Below are 23,901 nucleotides of genomic sequence, written 5' to 3'. Positions count from 1 at the left end.
AAATGTCCAAAGCTTATTTTTTCAGTTAAAATAAAAACAAACAATGCATGTTTTCTTTGCAGTTACTTTTACTGGAAAAAACAACAACAACAAAACACTTTTTTTTCAAAGGAGTCAAAATAGAAGACCATTACACAAGATTGCACAATCACTGACAAATGCTGGCAATGAAAGGTAAGCAGGCTAGTCTCATAGTCCTTGTCTAAGTCGTTTTCTCCATCCGCAACACACTGAGAACGGAATTCTCAGAGCTGCTGGGCTGGGTTCACAGTCCCATTGGCCAAGCTCACTGCATTCTATCACTGAGTCACACCAAACCTCAGGTAGGGGCTCTTCCACCGAGATTTCTCGTCTTGAGAGCAGTTTAATTTTTCACCTTCTTTCTATTTACCACTGGCGTTTTCCACAGCCAGGTGTATAAGTCAGCATTATCCAATGTCTTTCTTCATTTCCCACACAATTTACGCTCCTCTGTTTGGGACATAACTTGCTCAGTCTTCACATTCTTTTCAACCACCACTGTCTTTTCTATACAATAATATGATTTAAATGTAAATATAGAAACCTACAACTTCAAAGCGGCGGGGAGAAAGAAGCACCTGCTATAATATAGACACAGGTATCACAGGTAATTTCAGAGAGCACTGGAAAGGACTTTTAGCCATTAGCGCTAGCTTATAAAAAGCAATTATGAAACTTAAAAAAAGAAATCAAATTAGATGTGTTGTGTGTGTGTTTTATTCTGCACCATTATGAATTACATAGGAATAAATCTAATAATATGCTCTAGTTGCAACATGAGACAAGACTGTTAACAGCTTACAAATACTGCTGTAAACACCCAGTCTCTTCTGACACACGGGGTGTACAAATAAGTCCAATTTTCAGAATCCTCCCCTGGGCCTTGTGATCGCACCTGCCACGAATGGACATGACTTTGTCCAGAGGACCAGAATCTGCAATCCTGATTAGATTCAAGCTCAAGGTACAATTTAGCAATGCTACATGCTTCATTAATGATTTTATGCACCTGTGAGGTCTACTTAGGACCCAGAAGTTAGTTAATAATATAGAAACAGTCTCTTGAAAATATATATCATATCTATATGTATATCTCCTTAGGAATTACGTAAAAGCCTAACAGATTTTATGAATTTGATTTGTATAAGTAGTTTTCTAAAACAAACCTACACATAATTTTTTCCCTCAACAGTACTGATAAAATACAGGGCACCTTCTTCTTTCAAGTATTTGGGTAAAATAGTATACCCTGAGAATTTGGGGTGCAAACCTACACCTCGTAAACTGTAAAATGAAACTCCTCAAGCACCACATAGGAAAACGTATACCGTGATAGTTTTCAACACAGAGACTAGTACTGAATGTATTTTCTCATGCACATATATAGAGAGAGATATAGATTATCTCTATATATCTATATAATTCTCATGAGATTATAGTTCATCTACTTAGGAATCAATACTGTCCTGCAGTCCAAAGTATTATTTCAGGTAGCATGAGCATTCAATTTGTAGCAAACACATGGAGTACGAAAATAATTAAAACGCATTAAGTCATTAATGGCAAGGATAATAAAGTCAAATATGAAATTAAGAAAGAAATTTATATTACTAGATATTTCATAGTGATATAAGGATGAATTTGAAACGTGCATTAACATTTGAGATTTATCATAAAGATGTCAAAGTGTAATTTGTTTTAGCTTATTTACTCAATGATATATAGAGAGCCATATACACACAGACATATACAGACATACGGAGAGCCTATATGTTAAGTCACTAACTGGGTAACTGGGCTTCATTTCATCCTGAGGGCAATTTCAGTGAGTGCTTTGAAGAGAATACATTCTGGTGAATTAGATTTTCATAATGGTTACAAATGTGCTCAGTTTTCCAAAAACAATTCAAATGGAGCCTATTTCAACCTGATCATTTAGCCAACAGTGAAAAGAGGAAATTGGTCAAGATTTCTAAACACAATGCCCTGTGGTTTCTCCGGAAAACTGAGTCAAACATGTAAACCTGAGAGGAAAAGGGAAAAGTCAGACTCTGCAATTCTAATTAGCTTCAAGTTCAAGGCACTATTTAGGAAACGCTGCATGCTTTATTAATGGTTTTGCGTACATAAAACATAAAAGGACATTTCAGTAGTTAAAGGGACATTGTTAGGGTAATAATCTTATGGGTCAGAAAGCTTCATAGACTCTTGTTTTATTCCACTTAACTTTGGTTGAAAAAGGAAGGAGAAAACCACTTCATTCAAATATCAAATGCAACCTAAAGAAATGATAAACTGAAAATGAGCATTTAGATTGACCTAATGTCTTTAAAACGTTCCTCTCTATCACCTGAGGTAGTAAATGGCCTAGCAGCTTTGGTTTGTTTTTTCATGGTTTGATGAAAAATAGAGAACCATTACATTATCCATAGATGACATGGCGTTCATTGACTATTACTTTAAAGCTCTATTTTTAACCACTTGAGCATTTACTACATCCTTGGCAGCTTCTCAGAGGACATGGCTTCTCTGACAAAACCAACAAATGAAAAGTTCTCCTTTCTTTCCTAGTTTCTGTCCTAGTTTACCTCAATGTGAGAATTTAAGGCTCAGATCTGCTGGTGATAAATCATGATAAATAGCTTATGAGGACCCCAGGCCCCAGATAGGTAAGAACTCTACCATATTTTCTAGAGAAGGAGATGTCTCTTTGAAGACCTGGCAAGCAGTTGACACTCAACATGACCACTGGGTTTTCCTAAAAGTCACAGGCAGTCTTAAAACAGTCTTGTTAATTCTGACAGTATCCACCCAAATCCTATATTAATGTGTTCAGATACTTGAGATTTCATGGCGCTGCTCTGAGTATTACAGGTTTGAGATCCTCGCAATTGATTCTCCTTTCTTGTTTCAATATTGAATGACCTCATACCCAGCCAGTCTCTACTGAACATGAGGAAGGGCTGGCGCTGCAAGAGAAGTTCCCCAGTGGTGAAAGGTGAAGTAAGTTCTGAGGCGACTCTGTTGATGGAGCTGGGTAAGACGACCTTGATGACAGGGGAAGGATGCTTTCCCCAATATGGCATGAGGGCCTCTCTTCTGTACACGGAGGCCATTTCACATTTCATGATTCATGCCTCAGAGGCTCTCGCTTCATTTCACAGCTCACCAGCTCCATGACTGATCAACGTGTGACCAGAGCTGAGTATTTCTACCTCAAATCTTTCCTTTTACCCCACAGAACTTCTTTTTAGGGTAAAATTCCTTTATGGAGAGCCCTGGAAGTGAAATTGAGCTCTTTTTCTTAAAAAAAGTCTAAATGATATGGGGGGCACAGCCACGAAGTCATGAGATGACACAAACCAGCCTCAGAGCTTTTACTCACACCCTCAGCAAGAAGCAGCATAAAACTCTGGCTTCAGGAAGCAATTTTAAGCAGAAACCAATATTAATGATCATTAAAATCAAAATAAGGCTTTTTAAAAAATTACCAGAATGCTTTATCTTTGAACAAATAAATAAATAAGAGCAGATTCCTTAAAGAAAGTCTGGGAGAACCTTCAAGTTATTCTTTTAAAAAGTAAGAAATATTTCAATGTAATATTTGTCAAACATATATTGACATACTATTAATGATGACAAGCTAAATATTTATCCGTTCAATCAATTCTTCAAGACTCACTGTGAACGCTCACTAAAATAACCTTCAGAACTGGGTTACAACTGAGGCAGCATTGCATGTTGATGAACGATTCTGTGATTTGGATTCTCAACATCTCTTAAGACCGTAAGGAACAAGTGATGCGATCCTGGGTCACTGCTATTGGTGTGTCTAGGGCTGCAGAGAATCGGAACCACTGAATCAGAGTTTACATTCTACTCTACCACCCCAACAAGTCTCTCTTCACACTCCAAACAATGCCTGGGAGGCAGGAGTATGCAACTATGCAGGGAATCATTGAGGAAGAAAAATAATGCCGTACACACATAACAAAGGTTGGATTCCTAGAGAGAAATGGATATTTTATACCTTTCTGAGACTAAGAACTTCATTCTAAATGTAATAATCGCTGGCTCTCTAGTATTTCAAGCCATTCTATTTTAAGGGAACAAAGAGTGTCATGGCATTGTACAAATGGGAAAATTTAAGCAAAGCACAAAAGTTAAAATCACTGTTTTTCACAACCACATTTGAAATCATGCTAAACCAAATAAAAGAACATTAAAACATAACCAAGAGAATGACTAGGCTTGGCCGGTATTGATTCAAAATGCAGACCCAGCATATTTAAAATGCAGACTTGTGCTACAACTCTGCCAACTAGTCCTGATATATTCCAAGAAACTATAAGGAGATTTGTGATCCAAATATTGGTTTGCTGGCTTGGTTTACAACAGAACCAAGCTCATTCTGTCGTGTGTTTTGATTGAACCATGAGAACACTTAAGAGATTGTTTGCCTAGTCATGAATGCAGGAGGGAAAGACAAATAGAAAGTTTCTATCCCGTATTAAAGTATAAAAAGAAAGTTTTACACAGGAAAAATGCAACCATTCAATCAGCTTAGTAAAACTAAAATAACACAAACTGTCTTAACGGGGTTGTTCAAGAAAATATAGAAACTTACACACTTGTTTTATAAGAAGCAAAAACTAAGAGTAACACATGTAGAAGAAGTTTTTCAGATGAATTCTTAGCGCTGTTACAATGCAACTTTCAGATTAAAGCAGAACCATCCATCTTTCTTTCTTGCTCCTATAAATAAACAAAGAAAAAATTGTCAGTTCTAAAAGTAAATCTCACTTTTAAAGAAGCAAGAAAAACATCAAAATACATTTTATTTAACTATTTGACTAATTTCAATATTAGTCATGATGAATTTCACACTTACATGTTTGGCAAACGTGTTTCTGAATCTCCAGACGGTATACTGACCTCAAGAAACTGCTCACAGTGGAAGCTCACTTTAGCTTGAACTAAACACAATCAACTATTCACAAATGATTATAGAGTTAAATATTTAGTTTCATTGAAATCATCCACAGCAGGGATAAAATAGGGTAAGAGATATGTTCCTAAGATGAAATGAGACCTAGATTAAATTGAAAGATTAGAAATTTGCCATGAGTTATTAATCTAGTTAAATGAGTGAACACTGCACTGAGAATTCTTGTGAAGTGAATGATCACTACCTAAATTATATTGAATTTCATATAGTGCATTTTGTCTAAAATGAGATATACTGGTTAGAGTCTATGATTTAGCTAAATCCATTGTAATTTAAGCATTGACATGTTCAAAAGCTTACTGAAAATTAGCCCTTTTCTTTCTGTTGATCTCTGTCATATAGGATATCTACTAGAACTTTGCCTAAAGAACACTTTTTTTTAACATTTGAGAGTTGATATTTGAACATAATATTATGAAGACAGAAATAGAGTGGCCTACAGGTAATGTTTGTTAGGGATTAAGAAGACTATCACGTGAAAAATAACCTCCAAGAAGGATCAAATAATGGCTATCTAATCAATTATCTGCAATCAGATCCGTGCGGCCAAGGAGATTTCAAATCCTGCCACCTGGAACTGACCTGTGTTAAATATATGCTTAAGAAAAAAGAGGTCTATGAGAATAATTATGCTTTTACAGCTCGCATGTATATATTTCATGTTTGTTTATTTTATTCTTTAGTATTTTATATTGAGGAACGACCTTCTAGACGAAAGGGACCGTTGTAGGCTTGGAAACTTCTCATCTGCAAATTTAAGTTTTTGGACCTTAGGACATATAGAGCAGCAACAGGGGAAAAAATGTAATGACGAGGGGAGGAAAAGAAAATTAAAGACCAAGAAGAGTCATCTCCGTGCAAATCCAAGGATTTAACAACAGCTCAGGCTGAGACCAGTCAGGAAGCAAGGTTCATAAGGACTCCCTCCCTGACACCGAGGGGAGACAGAGAGAGAGAGAGAGCACATGACAGGATGACAGGACGGGGAGAGCAGACCAAGCACGGGAGGAGAAATTGGACTACACCAGCTACTGGCATTGTTTTTAGGCATCCAGACTCTAGATATTGCTTTTGTCTTCATTCACAGGATAATGCTTCTGCTCACATTAACTGCAGAGGAATTTGGGTTGAAATCTTGAAAGTAATAAAGTTTTACTCCAATTCCTATTAAGAATAAAATAATAAAAATGTCCAGTTTAACCTATCAGAGGATCATGAAGAAGTCAGTAAAGATGCCGTGTGACCAGGCAGTGTGGCCTGGATAACTTCCAGTGACTTTAGGACCAGAACACACGACACAGTTCAGCAGGGATGCTGGGCCAGATTTTCCCTTGCTCCACACAGGCCTGTGCCCAGACAGAGAGGACAATCACCACAGGCAGCTGGCACGCCATGCACAGTGTTGTATAACATTCTGGAAAGCCTTGGGGGATACTAGAGTACCCTGACCTCTGCCAGCTGGCCTGCCCCAAGGGATCAGCCAGCTCAAAGGGGGCCGCAGAGCTGTGGGCATTGCCTCCAGTTTGGGAAAATGCAAAGCAATCCCGGGTCTGGGCCCCTGAGGCTGCCTGAACGTTCACAAGGACAAGCGCTGATTCTCTGCCCTGGCCAAGGCCCCTGCTAAGGCCTGAGATGAGGGGGTCCTGAGGCATGTATGAGGTTCTAGTCTCCCAGGGAGACTAAACTCTTACAACCTGCCACGTCCTGGGTAGTATGTCCTTTGTAATGGTCTTATAATTCAATCTTTACAACACTCCTGCAGGGTATCCCTGTTTTACAGTTGCGAAAACTCAGCTCCGGAGAGGGTAAATCACTTGTCCAGAGTAGTAAGAGTATCCGAACTTGAGCAGAGGCAGCCTGACACCAAGATGCACATACTTGGACTGCAGTCAAAGCCACACAGCCCCCCTGAAACTAAAGTGCATGAACCCACTGCCATCCAGGAGGGATCCCCCTCTCAGGGGGGCACCCACAGCAGCCCCTCCCAACGTGCACAATTTCCCCACCACTGGGAGCCACAGCCGCTAGAAGTGCTGAAACTGTCTCTCTTTGGGGCATACAATGTTCTAATGACTAAGGATAGCTAATTTCTTAATCAAAAGAAAAACACACATAGAGGCTTAGTATATGCTAGACATTGTCAGATTTAGGGTCAACTTCTCAGGTTGTTCCCTCCCCCTTTTTCCAGACAAGAGAAGAGGAACAATTCACAACAAGGAACAGAGACGTAGAGGGCAGAGAGCAAGAGAAGTGGGCACACAGGGGTCATGTGCAAGAGCACCGGCCCGGAGCTCAACGGGCCTGGCTGTAGGTGACCTGTTGATCTGGGACAAGTATTTTCTCATTCATCAAATAAGAATAAATTTAGTACCTACTAGTTTAAAGAATCAAATGGCATGATGCTAAGTCTTGGTACACAATAAATGATTAATATACATTAGCTATTACTTTTCATTTTTTGTTAATTTACAGAGGGTAGAGAGGAAAATATAAAGGCAATAAAATTATGGAGAAAGCCACAAAATAATAAGCCAGAGGAAAGCTACAATCTAAGAAAAGAGAAAGTGAGGAAAGAAAAGGCAAAAATGACACCAGGAAGACAGTAAAAGAAAACAGCAGCTATATATAATAATTGGGAGAGGAAGCCACAATCAAGCTAGGAAAAAAAATAGAAATAAATGAACTGATTCAGGAATGCAATTGTGGAATGAACTGAAAATGAAATTGGAGTCTGCAGCCCAGCCACCTGGCCTCGTGCACGAAGCTGCATAGAATGTGCAGGTGAGGGAGCTGGCAGGGGCCCTGCCGGTTAAGCCGTCCAGTCTGTGACAAAAACAAACTACAGACAAAGCGGAAGGAAAAAAGTAAGATGGGGCATTAAACTACATCAACTTGAAGTGAATGGGAAAGGTAAAACCACAATAAGAAACAAAACAGCAAAAAAAAACAAAAAAGCAAAGAACAAAAAGTGAATTCTCCAGCAAATGGCCCAGGAAGAAAGGAGGGAAGCAAACGAGCGGGCCAGACTCCAGGAAGGAGGACCACCAAGGCAGAGTGGCCCTGGGGGGGAAACAGAGAGGGGCCTGGAGAGCAATAAGGAAGAAGCGGGCGGAAAAGACACTCTGGTCTGGAACAATGCAGGTTTTGAGTCCAACTCGGCCCCAAAGGCACACTGTGACTTAAGAAGGTTTACTTGACCTCTCTGAGCCCCAAGCTCCTCCTGCAATTTGAACACAGGGGACAAGGTTTGATGATCGAAGGGCCCTGCTGGGCCCCCTGGAACTCTCTACAAAGGTAACTGCCCCTGAGTCCGGGCCCGGCCTCTTTCCCCTACAGCTGCTGACATGCGGGGCTCCACTCAGGGGGAGAAATAACCCCAGGAAGTAAGGAGAAAAGAAAGACCAGTGATGTAGGAGCAATATAAAGCACGATCAGAAATGAAGGAACCAAAGGATAGGCCCACAGGGAAAAAAAGACATTCAAATGAAACAAAACAATTGGTAAAACCCACTAAGCAGCAGGCACGGCACCAATTAAAGTTTTCCTTTGTTATTATTACATATTTTATCTTTATGCCCTTGTAAATGGCATTTAGTATCAAGTCTCAATTAAAATTTTAAAACAATAAAATGGCATCTAAGTGGGTGAGCAGGAGAAAGTATGAGACAATACATTGGGGAAGGAAAAATCTAGCTACGTGCCTCAAATGACAGAAAACTAAAACAAAAAAATTTCATCAGAAAAGACATCTAAGATCCTGTGAAGAAGGGACTTTCAAAACAAAAATCAACCAACCACAAAGGCCTAAAACAGAAAAGACCCGGCAAGAAGGAGAGAGCAGTGAGGTTTTGCAGCTGGGCTCCCTGCACACTGACGTGTGGCGAACGGCTCCTGCCGTGGCTATCCATCCCCGGCCCCGGGTGCCAGGCTGTGATGGTCCACAGCGTGCAATGTCATTCCTATGTGACAGTAAAATAAATACTATCACGACTTAGCTTCTTAGATGAGCCGTGACATGGCAAAATTTGAGGAGTACCGCAAGACTGACCACAGGAAGAAGAGAACTCGGAAGACCCACCTACGAAAGCAAAACTAAGGGAAATTCATAACAGAATAATCAAAGAAAGATAACAACAGCTGGTTATGCCCAGATATATACAGGAGGAAGAAGCAAATCTTCCTATCACAATGTACAGCTGAAAATACAGGATGAAATATTTATTATTTGAGCCGGAGGGAATCTTAACGGTTAAGACAGGACTTGATGGACGGGTTTGCAGTTCTGTGTGTTGGGGTGTGTCCTTGTGCTGGCGCAGGCTCCTGGCTTGTGGGCCAACACCAGGTCACATGTGCATTTACAGCCTCACGGGAGTAGACTACAGCTGGTAGAGTGTAAACATGTAATTTGTGTTTGTTGAATGAATGAGAGAATTAGCGCATTTCGTTCAAACATTCGTGTTACAAATGTCCAGAGAGGCAGAGAGTAGCTCCCAGGTGTCCTGGCTACCGGTTTAGAACTCGTTAGGCTCCTCTGCCATCCTTCCTTTGCTCCGGGCTCCTACTGAGGGACACGCAGAGCAGCCCACAGGGAGCCTGGGGTGGCCCAGGAGCCAGGAGCCAGTCCACGGGTCCTGGCTCTCTCACTGTCCGGGGACCTCAGCAAAACCGTTTGTTTCTAAGTCCCAGTATTCTCTCTGAAATGTTGTGGTTGGATGAAATCATTTACGGGACTTCTTAGCAGAAGGGAGCACGTAAAACCCTATCCTACCTCAAGGAAAATCTCCGGGATAAGTCTAGTTTTCAAAGGAAATCTTGAACTGAAACCAGCTTCCAAGACTTCTCACCCGACCGCCCGTATGAGCCTCAGTTGATGAATGAGTGTGTACAGTGTATTTTTTTGATGTATCTGAACAGCGTTAAAATTTTTTTCACACAAGGAAAAAAATTACACTCTTTTGTTTATCTGGCTTTTCTTTAGAAAACGGCAGAGAACTTTCAAGAAGGTGAGTTTTGAAGGATTTTAGTTAGTAATCTGAGTTAGGATAATTAGATTTTTGCCTGTACACAAAAAACTAATCATTAGTTTCTGACTAGTCTTCTTAAATCGCGAAGCCAGGTTTTGTCTTTCTGTGCCCTTTAGGGCTGTAGACAAAAATAAAGGCTATACTCTCAAAAAGGGAACAACTTTCAAAACAATCACTGTTCAAATCTCGAATACTAAAAACTCTGATTTATGTTTGTGTCTGACGGAAGCAGCTCCAGGCCTAATCTCTCCAGACTCAGCAGACAGGAGGAAGGCCCGAGGCAGCTGCTGAGAGGGCACCGTGCCCCGGCCCGCGGGCTGCCCGCCCTCCCCTCCCCGGGCTGCTGCGCCTCCACAGCTCACGCAAAGGCCTCGCGGGATTAGCTGCTGCAAAACAGTCTCAGGTAAACAGACCACCTGGCCAGAAGATTACAAGGCATTCGTCTAGAGGCTACTCTTTTCCTTCTGCAAAACGAATTCTCTAATTCTGAGTCGTTTCTGCATGCGTACTGAATTTTTCTTTGTTTTCTACATCAGACAAAAGATGCACTATTCATTCTCAGTCTTCCTAATCCCCTCTTTCTTTGTGATCCTCACACAGCGCCTGGTGCACACTCTTGGAGAGGAAGGAATCAAGCCGTCTACTTCTAGATTGCAAGTACAATGAGGTTTGTGCTTTCACCTGAATTCTTAGAGAAAGAGCCAAGAAGTTTTAAACCGTGGCCTAATGCAGCCTTGTAGTTCAGTAAACGTGATACGCAGTAACAATCCTCTAATTTGAAAAGGTTTTATACCTTGCAATGCCCTGTTCTATCATCTGACATTCAGATAAATTGTGAGGAGCAGTTTCATTGACGCCTGAGTATCACGAGTGCCGGGAGTTTGCAGGCCCAAGAGCACACGCCAGTCTCATCCCACGACCTACCTCCTAACTGAAGGCTACTTCACTGCACAAAGAAACGACATTCCTCTGTTCTTTTTCAGTTCAGAAAAGAGAAATGGCTTATTTCTTTCATATAAGCATAGAAAGGGTTTCTCTCCTCTCCATCTCCTTTCTTGCTTCAGTATGATCTCATCAAGGAGTAAAAGTCCTAGAAGCATTTATGATGTCAGCCCGTCCTAATCTGAAGAGAACAGGAGAATGAGGGGACAAATTTGTCTCCGCAGTGCTGACACCTTTGTACTCATATCTGAAGGTGGCCCCTATCTTACACGTCTGACCTGAAGTGTCCTGGTTCAGACAAGCCAAGCTCGCACTTCCTCTCAAGTTCCATGGACTGTGTTTACAGCAAGGATTCCTGCCTGTGAATTTGGGTTGACCAGGTGTCAGGAATCTACTTTATCTGACTTCCCTTAGAGGGGCAGTGGGAGCGATTCTTCTCTGCAGGGAGAGAACGCAGATCTGAAAAGGAGCCTGGGAGGGATGAGCAGAGCGCAGTAGATCCAGTCTGAACAGACTGGACCAAGCACAGCAGCCCCATCTGAGGAGCCGCTGCAGCTCCTGGTAGCTGTGAAGCCGTGTGTGTGTGTGCGCGTGGGATACCTTAAAGACTCGAAAAAGTATTCTGATCTTGTGATCGTCTGAAAACAGAAAAACCAGACCTTAAAAAATATAGTCTCTTTGTATAAGAAACCAAGAGGGAGATGCGGTGGCAGAAGACAAGCCTTTCTGCAGACTTTAGAAAACTCCCTGATGAGAAAATGTCAGTCTTTGACTCTCCTTCCTTCTGAGGAGCAGCCAGATAACGGCGTCCCCAGTGATCTCTCAGGGTGTTCTGCCTGGTGTCACTGCACTGCCAGGAATAGAGTGAAGTTCACCCCATGAAATCCGGACCAGGTTTTCGTTTCTTTCCCTGCCAACCTTCACCAAAGGCAAACCTGACAGATCAAGGTGCACTTCCCTCCCACTCCGGGTGGGAAAAACACTCAGGCAGTTGGAAAAGGTCAAAGGGGAGAGGCCAGAGCGGGGGCTGAGGAGTGGGAGAGGAGGAAGCTTGGCAAGAAAATTAGCTCTTTAATAATTTGATGGGGTTTTGCTCTATTCTTCCAAAGCCCCCATTTCTAGACAGCCTCCCTGCTGTAAACCTGCCGCTTCGAACACAAAGAAATAGGATTCCTCTTAATCTCTTAAACCTGATTATCAAAGTAACATTCACTCACCAGCAGCTGCTCCACTCTGCTCTGTTTTCTGGTGACTGCTCGTCATCGGTGTTCCACCACAAAGCTCATGGTGGTGCCGTCAAAGGAAGGGGGCGCAATGATCCGTGGCCCCAAGGGCTGCGAAGTGATGCTGATGACAGGCTTGCCGTGCAGCTGGGCGAAGCCCTTGGCCCCCACCAGCTGGGATGTGGCTGCTGGGGCAGAGGAGGAAGAGGAGGCGGGAGCCTGACCAGAGGCCATGAAGTATGGGACCTCGGTGAATGTCGCAGCTGCCTCTTTGCTGGGGGGCTCTGCCGCCATGGGAGAGAGCTCACCGCCTCCTGGAGTGTGAGCAATTGGTGTGGGCTGCAGGGCGTTGGTGGGTAGCACCGTGGGCAGAAACCCAGGGTAGATCATGTAAGTGGGTCCATAGGCACCGGGACTCAGGGCCAAGGGAGGCACAGGGAGGGACAGGGGAGCCACAGCCTGCTGTTGGGTGGTCATGGGCACGTCCACATACTGCCCTGTCTCGGGGTCAAAGAGTCTCCGGGTCATAGGCTGTACCGGTGTGTCCACAAGATAGTACTGGCCAGTTGTCACATCCAGGAGCATCTTACGCTGGGTCTGCTGAGGCTGGGGTTGCTGGAAGGGGTCTGTGGGGACCGGAGCCGGGCCTGCAGGTGCGGGGGCAGGCATGCCAGGTGGGGAGAAGCAGAGCACCTGGGGCTGGGCCCCCTGCAGGGTGAAGGGCAGCAGCTGCTGGTGGTAGATGGTGGGAGGGGGGTGCTCGGGGCTCTGTGGCCCCGCGGGGGCAGCTACCGTCTCCCGGAGGTTGTCGGGTTTGGTACGCCAAGCTGGCCGGCTGGTTCCACTGACCTGAGAGCCTTTGGGGCTACTGGGGACCTGACTTCGGGCACTCAGCGGGGGCAAGCTGCAGAGAGTGGCCGCCGAGGAGACTGGGGGCCCCTCCCTCCCAGCCCCTGGCCTGCCTGGAAGCTCCCCAGCGGCAGAGCTTCCTTTTAGGGGGATGGTCAGGTAATTCTCACAATCACTGTTGCTCTTTTCCAAATTGCTGCCATTTTTGCTGTTGGTCACCTCATCGAGAGGTGCCCGGGTGGCCGGAGAGATCTTGAGGGACCGGAGTCCCTGCGATTTGAGGCCCTTTGCGGCTGAAGGACTCTCTGGAGAAGGTCCTTGGGGGAACTTTCCGGCGACACCCCCAGTTTTCTGGGTGCTGCTGGCGCTCACTGTGAACACGTTCCGGTTGCTGGGGAGTGGGGGGAGGGGCTGCAGGGGTGGGGTTCTCTCCACCTCCTTGGGCGCGGGCGGAATGTACAGCGACCGGGGCCTCTCCCTGGCCAGGTTCTCGAAGGCCGCCGCCCGGGCCGACACGCTCTCAGAGCTCGGATTGGAGTTTCTGCGCTGCAGACGCTCCAGGGGAGCCCCTCGCAGGACCACTCCGCCTTTGTTTCCGGCACCCCGCTCTTCCCCCTCACCCAGACGTCTGGCCATCTTGTTGGGGTCCCCCTCGGCACCCCCGGCTCCTTCCCTCTCCTCACTGGCAATGAGCGACAGGACGTGGCTGTCGATCATCATGGGCAGGGGGTCACTTTTGCGCTTCCACTCGTTCCTGTTGAAGCTGTACAGCTCCTCCATGGACCTCACGGCGGCGGTCAGCTTCTCCAGGGCGTTCCGGGATGGCTTCGGGCCCTTCCCTTCCTCCTTGCCCTCCTCATCCTTGGCCTTCTCTGGGGTCTTCTGAGCAGATGCCTTGGAGACGATTTTGAGCACAGGCAGGTAAGAGCCCTGCTCAGGCTTATTGGGGGCGATGGTGGCCACGGGCAGCCTGCCAGATGCCCTGTGAACCAAGACTGTCCCTTCAGGGGAGGAGGAATCCAAGACCCTGCTGCTTCCACCTTTGCCCAGGTGCTCCCTCAGCTCGCGGGCTGCGCCGTCTTCCCTCTGGTTCACCACAGCCTGGCAGGTAATCACCATGGGGGACAGGGATCCCGACCCGCCCGCTGCAGCAGCCTGCGGCCTGGCTTTGGGCCCAGTCAGCCCCTGCTCTGGGGTCACACTGCCCTTGTCACTGCTGTCCCCTGACCCTTTGATTAGTTTCCTGACGTCTCTCACCTGGTGGAGGGGGCCTTGGGCCTTGGACTTGTCTCTGACATCTCGCACCTGGAACTGGGGCACTTTTTCCAGGTTGTCCCCCCGGAAGAGTTTCTGCTGCGTTCTGCTGTTGTCCTCAATGGTCTTGAAGAGGTTAGAGGCGCTGCCGCTGGCCAGTTTGGGAGTGAGCAACTTGGCAATGTTGAAGTCGGAGCTTGGCTGCTGCACGCTCCCTAGCCGGATCTTGATTTCCGGAGCCTTGGGCCTGATCACCGCCGTGGAGGTGGCCTGGGCAGCAGGGTACTTGGTGGCCTGCTTCCCTGGCTGCTTGTCCTTGGGGGTCTGCTGGATGTTGGGGACAAAGAGGCGAGACATGATGGTGGACTTGCTGGCAGAGATCTCCCCGAGATCGGCCCTCCAGTCGCCCCCTTTGGGGAGTTTTAGCTTCCCGATGGGGGCTTTTTCCTCCCTCTTCTCTGCCTCTTTCTCCTTCCATGACCGGAATGCGCTGTTCTGACTACGGAGGAAGATGCCCTTGACAGTCTCGGATGCACTCTTTTTAATTTCACACACTTCTGTGTGTGCATCAGCGAGATTTCTGCCGGAGCCTGTACTGCTCTCCCGAGGTGCACTGGCTTTGAAAGTTGGGGATTTGGAGCCGGCCACGGACCCTTCGCCCCCTGCATCTGACACGCTGAGCACCGTGTACTCAGAGCCGGCCTCCGAGTGGCGGGAACTCTGCCTCTGCAGGCCCCTCTCCCGCGGCTTCTCCCCCCCAGCCGGGCCCTCTGTCTCCTTGGGGGTGCTGGAGAGGTGATGTTGGGAGGTGTCGGTGACTTCTCCCCTCTCCATTTTGAACTCGTGTTCCCGCTGCATTTTCTTGGAGATGACATTTTTGAGCAGACTGGAAGCAAACTTGGACTTCTTCTGGGGGCCGTCAGCGCGGGCGGCAGGCTTGCTGCTCTCTGACGTCTCGGAGCCATCGTCTGTGTACACCGATCCGGGGCCCTTGCTGGAGACTTTGGGGGCCCTGCAGGGCCCCACGGCTGAGCTGGCTTTGCTCTCACTGCGTAAATTCAGAGGCTCGAGAAGGGTGACCACGCGGGAGCCCGTCTGGACCTGCTTCTGGAAACACAGCGGCGTCTCCACGTGTTTGATCTCCCCCTCCACTTTGCTGACGACGAACTCCAGGGCCTTGGTCTGGGACTTCTTGGACTGGACGTAGAGCTGGTCTGCGGCTGTCCTGGCCCCACCTCCCTTCCTCAGGCCTGCGGCCGCCGAGGCCGCACTGCTCCTGAGGAGGCTCTGTTCCACCCGGGCTCCAACCCCGCCACATTTTAAGTCCAGGAAGGTCGACCAACGCCCGAAGCCGACTTCGGAGAGCGCGGAGGACTCCCGGGAGCTGATGCTCAGAGCCTCGAAGTAGGGGTAGGCGAGGCTCCGGAAGGCCCGGGCGGTGAGGGTGCGCACCTCCTTGTCGGCGTCGTCCAGCTCGCTCACGGCGCTGGAGGCCCCGCTGGAGTGGTCCGCCAGCTCCTTGGCGCGGATGGCTCCGCACCGGGTCTGCAGACGGGCAGGGACGGCGATGAACTTCTTCGCATGGTCCTGAGCCACGGCTGCAGCCGGGTCTTGCTTCAGCGAACTTGAATTGCGTTCAGCAGCTGTGGAGACGCGGAGGCTCATGTCGCCTTCATGCTTGGCAGCAGGAATAATGTTTTGCTTTGCACGCACGTTGCTAGGCTCATTTATAGCCCGGGAAGTCGGCTTGATTGATAGGAGGATCTGGCTGGCCGCGCTCGCACAGCTGCTTGCGGCGGCGGCTGCCCCTGAAGCTGCGTCCGGGGGCTCGGACAAGGGCTCCCGCGGGGTGGCAGTGCCAGGCCCGGGGGGCGGGGGAGTGGGGTCACTGTCGGAGGGACCGCTGCCCACTTCCGTGCTGCTGGTGTTGCGACCACTGCTGCCTACTCTGGGGCGGGCGGCGTCACTGCTGGTGGGGCTGGGTGTCCGGGTGGCGGTGGTGCTAGGAGTGGTGCTGAGGTAGCAGCTGTTGTCGTCGTCCTCTTCGGTCGCGGTGGTGACGTCCCCCGGGGTCTCGTCGCTGCCACCAAAGGAAGCATAGTCCACGAATGAGTAGATGACGTTGTTGTCCTCGAAATCCAAGCGAGAGGCCAGTCCCACGTCGAAATCCATGTCCTGCTCCACCTCACTCAGCTGGATCTCGTGGGTGGTGATGTAGTGCGCCTCCTCATTTTTCGGGGGGTCTCTGCTGCCCTGAGACTTGGCAATAATGTCCCTGCACTCGGCTGCATCTCCCCCTCCCCCACCTCCCCCTCCTCCTCTTCCTCCCCCTCCTCCTCCTCCGCTGGGCTGGCAGCTCACAGCGCTCTCACCACTGTCACTCTCAAAGCCTAAAGATGAAGACGAGGTGGCCAGAGCCCCTGTTGGTGTGGTGGTATCATCCATCTTGAAGAGGCCACCTTCTTCTGCTTTGTCCACGGGGGAAGAAGAGGAGGAGTAAGAAGAGACGTTGCTGCCCTCCTCAGTGTGGGAGAGCTGGGATCTGGAGAGTTCTGAGGAAGCAGGAATCTTCCGGGAGGCTGGAGCCTCGCACTCTTGACCACTGGGTTCATCTTGTGCTTTCTCCTCGGGACTCCTAGGGGCCCTCTGATCCCTGGGCCGGCACTCCAGAGAAAGGCTCATGGTCCGGGGACTCTCACTCAGGACTCCAGCTGAAGCGCACATCTCCGCATGTCTCCTTTCTCGCTGGGAGGAGGTTGGTGGCTTGGGCAGCCGCCGCAGCTGCTGCTTCAGCTCCTGACTGTCTTGAGCTCCGCTCACCCTGTCCCCCACCTCCCGCAGTCTGGCCTGCGGTTTCAGCTCAGGAGTGGCGGCTTCCATTCTGAGACCTCGCCTAGGTTTCAGCGATAGGAAGAGACAGTGGTGAGCTCTGCGGCTGTCCTGGGTCCCTCCCTGGCCCTGGAGAGGCTGCAGAGTTGCCCGAAGCAGGGTCCCACGTGCCTGGACTGGCCCCAAGGCTATAGGCACTACTGCCGCTGCTGCCACCACCTCCCAGTTCTTCAGCCCCTCTGGCGGGGCCGGGGCAAGGCTGAGGGAGGTGGGAAGGCTCCTGGACTGGGTGGCAGAGGTGGTCTGTGCCTGGGGGGCTGCTGCTCTGGCCGAGACTGTGGCCAGCTTCCTGTGGCTGCGCTGTTCTGTCCAGTTGTTTGCCTGGCACCGTCGGCAGCTAGGAGTCTGAACGCCATCGGCCACGGGAGGAGCAGCATCTGTAGGTCGACCCCGAGCCTCCCAGAAATGAAAGGAAAGCATGTGCTGTTTCTTGTGAAGCCTTGTCCCTTTCCTGGATGGGGCGAGAGTGGGTCACGTCATTCCAGAAATATTTTTAGTGTCTATTCCCTAGTCATGCTGAAACCACACTTGAGCGTGGAGAGAAGAGGCTTCAAGATGAAAAGAGAAGGCTGGGGGTGGAGGAGGCGTGTGGGTTCTAACTCAAATCAACCAAATGTTCCCTGCAATCTAGTAGAGACACGTCTAGCAAGTACGAAATTATTCTTTGCTCACTGCCGTCTTTCATTTCCAAGTCTGATTGAATGCATTTTTTTCCCTTGTTCTTAAATAAAATTCAAATTCTGCATTGCATTGCAAATCAATTAAGGACAATCCAGAGAGATTTCAAAATCTCCCTTGGGCATATGGTAAACTTTATGTTTTCCTCAAAATCTGTGCCTTTTCTTTCTCTTTCATCTCCAATCAGATGAGTTCTGGTAATAACGCTTTTCATAGGAATAAAACATTCCATCCCTCTTTCCCAAAGTTCTGCTCTGTGAAGCAGTCTGCTTCAAAGTAGAAAGACTCCCTTCTCGGGTCCTCCCTGTGTTGACTCCAAGTGCAGAAGGGCAATTTTTGAAGACCATAACGCTTTGCGTAAACTTTTAACTATGGTCAGTAAAAAGGAGCACGTGGGGTCAACATTGACACTACTTCAAATGCCTGCAATATCTAATCAAGCTCAGAAAAGCTCCCTAGGCTTCTAAAAGCGTGGCAAGACAATAAACCTGCAATTAAATATAGCCTGAGCTGCAGCCTCCTGATTCGGTTACACTGGCTGAATTCCAGAGCTGCAGGGCGCCGAGTCAAAAGGCAGGAAAACAGCGAATGCACTTACCCTCCAGGAGTGCAGTGCGGCTCAGAGCGGGGCTCAGAGAGGAAATGTGACCCGCTGGCATGCCCCATGGAGATGAAGCCAAAAGCCCAGTTCACTGGCTCTGAGGTACATCCATTTCAGACAATTCAGTATTTGTGCAAGTGAGTTTGCCAGGCAACCCATGACGGGGCTTCTGTGCTGGCATCCTCAGAGCAGATCTCTTGGTGCTATCAGTGGAGAACCACGACTCTTGGTTTTGGTGAGGTCTGGCCCTCGTCCCCTGCCAGGCCCACTTCCACCACTATACATAGTCTATGTGTCACTTATGCCGATTGAATAAAGCACTATTTTAAACATCCACATTTGTGGGGAACGAAAATAACACCATCAACCATCCCCTTCCAACGTGAATGCCACCCCCACACAGAAAAATGTTCCTTCCTCTGGATAAGCGTGGGGGGAGGTGTGGGGTGGGAGCCCCTGACAACTGAAGCTCCTGCCTTCCCGTAAGGGGATGTGGTCGGCACAGCCCTGCCGTTCCTCCACAGCGGCTCACTTCTGCCCACGTCACTGCCATTACAAACATGACGACAGAGGGAAGACTGGAAACACCGAGTATCACAATGTGGATGGAAAGCCAGAGTGCAGGTGAAGAGAATGAAGGGGATGGGGAAACAGAGAGAGGGAGAGGAAGGGGATGGAGGAGGAAGAGGAGAGAGAGAGAGAGGGAATTTGCTAAATTTGCAATCAACTTTTTGATTTTGGAGAATCACGCTAATGGCACAAAATCCTAGATTCTTATTGATAAAAAAAACTTTAAAATAATAATTACAACTAAGAGGTGTATAGAGCTTACTGTGGGTAAGGCACTATTTGAAGCACTTATAAACATGTGTATATTAATTTCTTTAATCCTCATAATAACCTATTGAGTTAGGTACATTTATTGTAGTGATTTATAGATGAGAAAGCTGAGGCACAGAGGTGTTAAGATTATGGATCAGAACTCAAACCCAGGCAGTCTGGCTCCAGAGCCTGAGCCTTAACCATTCTGCTGCAGAGCCTTGCTGCCTTCCACGCTCACGTGCTCTCCAGGACACCCAGATGCTCCGTCAGAAGGGAGCAACGCATCCACTAGGCAATTTCATCTGTGTGAGCACAAATAAACCATATAACTATTTCCTAGTTTTGTTTTTTTTTTGTTCATATCATCGCCTTGTGTACTCAGGGATTAAGGAACATGACCCTATAAATGAAATGAAATAAAATATAATTGGTTCCTTCAGCCAAGCAGAGTATTTTCAATGCCCCATTTTAATTTTGCTTTGAGGCCTTGGACAGTAAACCCTGAACAGTGCCTCAAGCACTGTGGGTCAGACACACTTCATAGCTGAATAGAAGACAGTGTTTCTGCCCATCAAGGCAATTATAGTCTAAGGAGGAATTTTTCCAGCACTTTCCATATGGCCCCGTCTGTCATGACAACTCCACAGATTTCAGCAGTTTCTCCCTGCAGTTGGCAAATACAAAACTGGAAGGTCGGATGCCCTGGGTGTAGGTTAAAGCATAACTCCTGAATGCCCACAGTTCTGGACGACTGCTTCCAGAGTCCGGCTTCCTCCAGAGGGCACAGCCCCAGCCAAAGCTCCCCAAGAGACAAAGAAAGAGGCTTTCCCTAAAAGAGGCACTTACCTCCCAAATAGCTGTGTGGCTTCTTTTCTCTTTTCTGTCTCAATGAATGCAGTGTAGAAAAAAAAATTGTAGGGAAATCTTTTTCAAATAAAGTTGATTTCCAAAAAGTAGGGTTTAATTCAAACCACAAATTCTATTTAAAAATCAAAACAAGTGGGGAATTTAAAGTAGGACAGACTACTAAAAGATTTAGAAAAAGAAAGTGGTAAATGAAAAACTATGACCACTTGTAGGGGTAAAACAATTAAGAACCCGAAACTGCCTGCCCTCTGGCATTTTCAGAGTTTGGGGTCAGTAAACATCACCATGAAATACTCCCAACTCTGTTGAAGTAATCTGCAGTCATTTGGTACGCATAGAGCCTTTTATTCCTTAATATGACTACAATCATTTTTTTTTACAGATGAACTCAGTGATTGCCTCCCTGATCTCAGCTCTTGAGAATTAATGGTGAGTAATGGCCCCAGCATTAACCCACATTAAGCAGGCCCACTTGCTAGACCAGGCAAGGTGTTCTCGGTAGATAACTTTATATGGGAACTCAGAGAACCACACAGGAAATGACTCAGTGTCCTTATTTTTATCTCTGCAGAGAAAGTTCTTAGATTCCCTGAAAGTCTTGTGAGATGTATCCTAGGATGGGAAACTTCAACATGATTAGAGGAATTGAGATGAAGGCCAGAGCATCCACCACCCGGCGAAAGCATATGGGCATGCTCCAGGTTTCTGACAGGGACGTAATGGGATAGAGCGATCTATCACTTAAAAGGAAGAACAGTTTATCCGGTGTAGACTGCTAGACGAGAAATGGAGAGCTAGGTTGAAACTTTGACTCAAACCAGGAGTCAGACTTAGGCTTTACCAAGCACAGACGTTCTCAGGATTCTCTGGGGTGCGATAGAAGGGAGATATTCTCTGATTACTTTAAATTTTGTACAAGGTTTTCCATAAACACCTGCACGCCTATTTGCACACACTGATTTTAAGGAGGCTTTTCTGCTGCTGCTGCTCAACACTCAGAGTGTGGCCAGCTGTTTCTCCTCCTGGCCCAGGTCAGAAAACGTGAGAATTATATCTGAAGGAAGGGCGTCATATTGGCTTTTTTTTTGCTGGGGGTGCCAAAGAGTGTCCATTTATTTAGTTACTGAGGCATATGCTTTACATATTTCAGTTCATTTAATCCTCTCAAAATCACCATGAGAGAGCAATTATTATTCCCAGTTCATGGATGAAAAATTGAGTTTGAGTGAAGACATGCAGCCTGCCTGATTTTTCACAATCAGTAAGTGCTGGAGCGCTGACTGCCCAGCTCTGAGGTACCCAAGCCCGTGCTCAGCTGATGATGGAGCATTCAGTTCAGGAGGTGGAGGTCACGAGCTTGTTTCCACTGCTGGCCAACTAGCTGTTCCACAGCCTCGACCAGCTGCCTGCACACAGGACCAGCTGGTCACCACGGAGTCCAAGGAAACAGAGTGGCGGGATTAGTGAGAAAGTGTGCCTGTGAATAGAAAACAGCATGTACCACGAGGATGAATAAGTAACACTGTTCCCCTCTGCAAAGAAGAGCACGTTAGTGCAGAGGCGTGCCATGCCCATCGCAGATGCAACCCTTAGCTACGTCCTCAAAACTGGGAAGGACAGGAAGGACCAGTTCACCACCAGAAATGCAAGTTTAATAGACACTCAGGCCTGCACACAGAGGGCAGAGGTGATGCAAAAGGCTCTTTACTTTTCCCCTGAGTCAGGAGTCAGGATGTGTAGCAAGGAGTCACTCGTCTCTGTCTCCCTCCCTCCGCCTCTGCTCTCGTAGACGTTTTGCCCTCCCCGTCCCCTCGCCCATTCCCCTGCTTCCTCGTGGCCCCTGACTTGTTCTGGACAATAGGCAACAGTTTCCATGTGGTTTTCTCCTGAGGGAGTTGTGGAGGTTTTGATGGTTCAGGTCTTACTGGATAAAAGAATCTCCTCCCTTTCAGAGCAGCCTCAAAATGAAACATTGACAGGACAAGTAACTCTTCCTCCGTGTCATCCTGACGACTTTGAATAGCCTAGCTCTGAATGTCTGTCCTTCTCACGAAGATGGGGTCTGCTCCCTAGCCAGCGGGCAGCAGGGGCCTGGGAGGGGCTGGCTTGCAGCTCCCTGCTCAGAGAGGCAGCTCCGGAAAACAGGCTCACTGGGCTTGAACGAGTTACTGTCAGTTTTTCCAGGTTGCTGTTGAACCAAATTTAAATAACCAGTCAGCTCAGCTGCCTGTCTACAGAGTTGCATGAATGACCTATTTCTGTGATTTTAGAGAGGAATTTTTTTTGCCTTTTAATTCTTGATATTCCATTCCGGGGGCTAAAATCATGTTTCTGTTTTGTTTTGCTTTGAAAAATATTTCTTCTCCTCACGTATCTGATTTCAGATTCAGCAGTTTCAAACGTAAGCCTTTATAAGTATACTTAATATTTTATTTTTCAACTTTCTGTTTTCTATGCATATTTGGAATAATTATGAAATTGCTTAAGATCTCCTTTCTTTACTTGCTTGAAATCTCACGTTCAGATCTGCTCAAAACTCAAGTACTATCATGCAAATTAAAGCAACCTTCTAGAAAACCATCTGACAGTTTCTGTCTGTCACAGATAAGAACGTTAGGGTTTAAGAACATGCGTGCAGGGATGTTCACTGCAGCTCGTTGTGATAGCAACACTTCGAAACCCCCCAATTTCAATCCACAGACCAACAGCTGATTGACTGTAGCACACACGCTATGGCACATTGTGTCCACGTTAATTCTGTTAAATGAACAGGAGTATATGTTCCAATCTTGAAAGGATTTACATGAAAAGAAGATTACACAATGAAATGTTTTAGTATGATTCCGTTTCAACAACAACAACAAGAATAAAACTCATTAAGTGAACTTAGAGTTGTATCAACATAGAAAATACAGAGAAGCATAAACACCAGATTAACATTGTTTTTGTATATGTGGGAAGGTAAGATTGAACAATTATTATTAAATTTTCCTTTATGCAGCTTAGCATTGTTTGCATTATTACAGCAAACATGTTTTTCTCTTATAATAGAAAAACATAATTTTATATTGAAATAATTTCTTCTCCTTTATAAACTTTCCTTAAATTAAGCCCATTAAGCTTAGAATTAGAGCAAAGACAACTTATACTGAGGTAGCCCAAAGAGAGCTTTTAGCTTTACTTCTTCATTTTATCAAGGTAGGAAATGAAGCTCAGAGAAGTTAGGTGACTTGCCCAAGGTCACACAGCTATGAGTAGAGGAGGGCAAGCATAATCCATTTCTTCTGACCCCAAACTCAGTGCTTGTTCCTGCATTGCTCAAACTTTGTCATCAAAGTGACCAAAGGGAAAAGGAGACTAAATTGCATTCTCAAAAGATTGGAGGGTGTTCCCTAAAGAAAGCAAATAATTTCACTGTGGCACTATGTTTTACTTAAAACCTAAGGTGAATTAAGTAATCAAAACTATTACCACATGCAAAGGTATAGATGAGTCTCACAAACATAATGTTAGGAAAAAGAAAACAGCTGCAAAGAGAAGACACTATATGATTCTATTTATACAAAAATCTAAAACAAGACAAAGTCATCGCTGGGGTTGGAGTCAGGATAGTGGCCCTCTGGTGCTCGCGTCAGAGAAGCGGCAGTGGGGTCTCAGGAGGGCTTCTGCGCCCGGAGGTGTTTCTGTGGGCGTGTGAGGTCTGTGAAAGAGTGTCGAGCTGTA

At 46.8% G+C, this 23,901-nt stretch overlaps 1 protein-coding gene and 1 long non-coding RNA gene across 14 annotated transcripts in view; one reads left to right on the top strand and one right to left on the bottom strand.

Moving 5' to 3' along the window:
- Positions 1-50: 50 nt before the first annotated feature.
- C3H4orf54 (chromosome 3 C4orf54 homolog) lies at positions 51-20,296 on the bottom strand. Of its 3 annotated transcripts, none has more exons than XM_070612609.1 (3): positions 20,158-20,296; positions 12,213-17,661; positions 51-4,776 (listed from the first exon to the last, which is right to left on the bottom strand). In XM_070612609.1, the coding sequence occupies exon 2, from the start codon at positions 17,628-17,630 to the stop codon at positions 12,255-12,257; it is 5,376 nt and encodes a 1,791-aa protein (XP_070468710.1). In that variant the 5' UTR covers positions 17,631-17,661; positions 20,158-20,296; the 3' UTR covers positions 51-4,776; positions 12,213-12,254. The 3 variants fall into 3 exon arrangements, with proteins under 3 accessions (XP_070468710.1, XP_070468709.1, XP_070468711.1); XM_070612608.1 differs by lacking the exon at positions 20,158-20,296 and adding an exon at positions 18,487-18,673; XM_070612610.1 differs by lacking the exon at positions 20,158-20,296 and having other exon boundaries at positions 12,213-12,437; positions 12,546-18,386.
- The window catches only part of LOC103562972 (uncharacterized), a 28,398-nt gene continuing 14,831 nt past the window's right edge, over positions 10,335-23,901 (top strand). For 4 of the 11 annotated variants that reach the window (XR_011538093.1, XR_011538097.1, XR_011538095.1 and 1 more), the window contains exons 1-3: positions 10,335-10,456; positions 10,654-10,720; positions 20,561-20,607. This is a non-coding gene — a long non-coding RNA (uncharacterized lncRNA). Of the gene's footprint in view, positions 10,457-10,653; positions 10,721-12,361; positions 12,540-15,615; positions 15,732-18,437; positions 18,592-19,013; positions 19,114-20,560; positions 20,608-23,901 lie in introns of those variants that run through there. The other 7 variants (XR_011538092.1, XR_011538096.1, XR_011538094.1 and 4 more) reach the window with 5 other exon arrangements.

This window comes from Equus przewalskii, chromosome 3 (genome assembly GCF_037783145.1).
Source record: "Equus przewalskii isolate Varuska chromosome 3, EquPr2, whole genome shotgun sequence".
Lineage (NCBI taxonomy): Eukaryota > Metazoa > Chordata > Mammalia > Perissodactyla > Equidae > Equus > Equus przewalskii.
This window is presented reverse-complemented; position numbering and strand designations above follow the sequence as displayed.

Excerpts from the sequence above, each read along its gene's own strand:
- C3H4orf54 (XM_070612608.1), bottom strand. The coding sequence starts at position 18,554 with ATGGGGCATGCCAGCGGGTCACATTTCCTCTCTGAGCCCCGCTCTGAG. Across the intron at positions 17,662-18,486 it reads CCGCACTGCACTCCTGGAGG|GAAAGGGACAAGGCTTCACA; the intron begins GTAAGTGCATTC and ends CGCCCCATCCAG.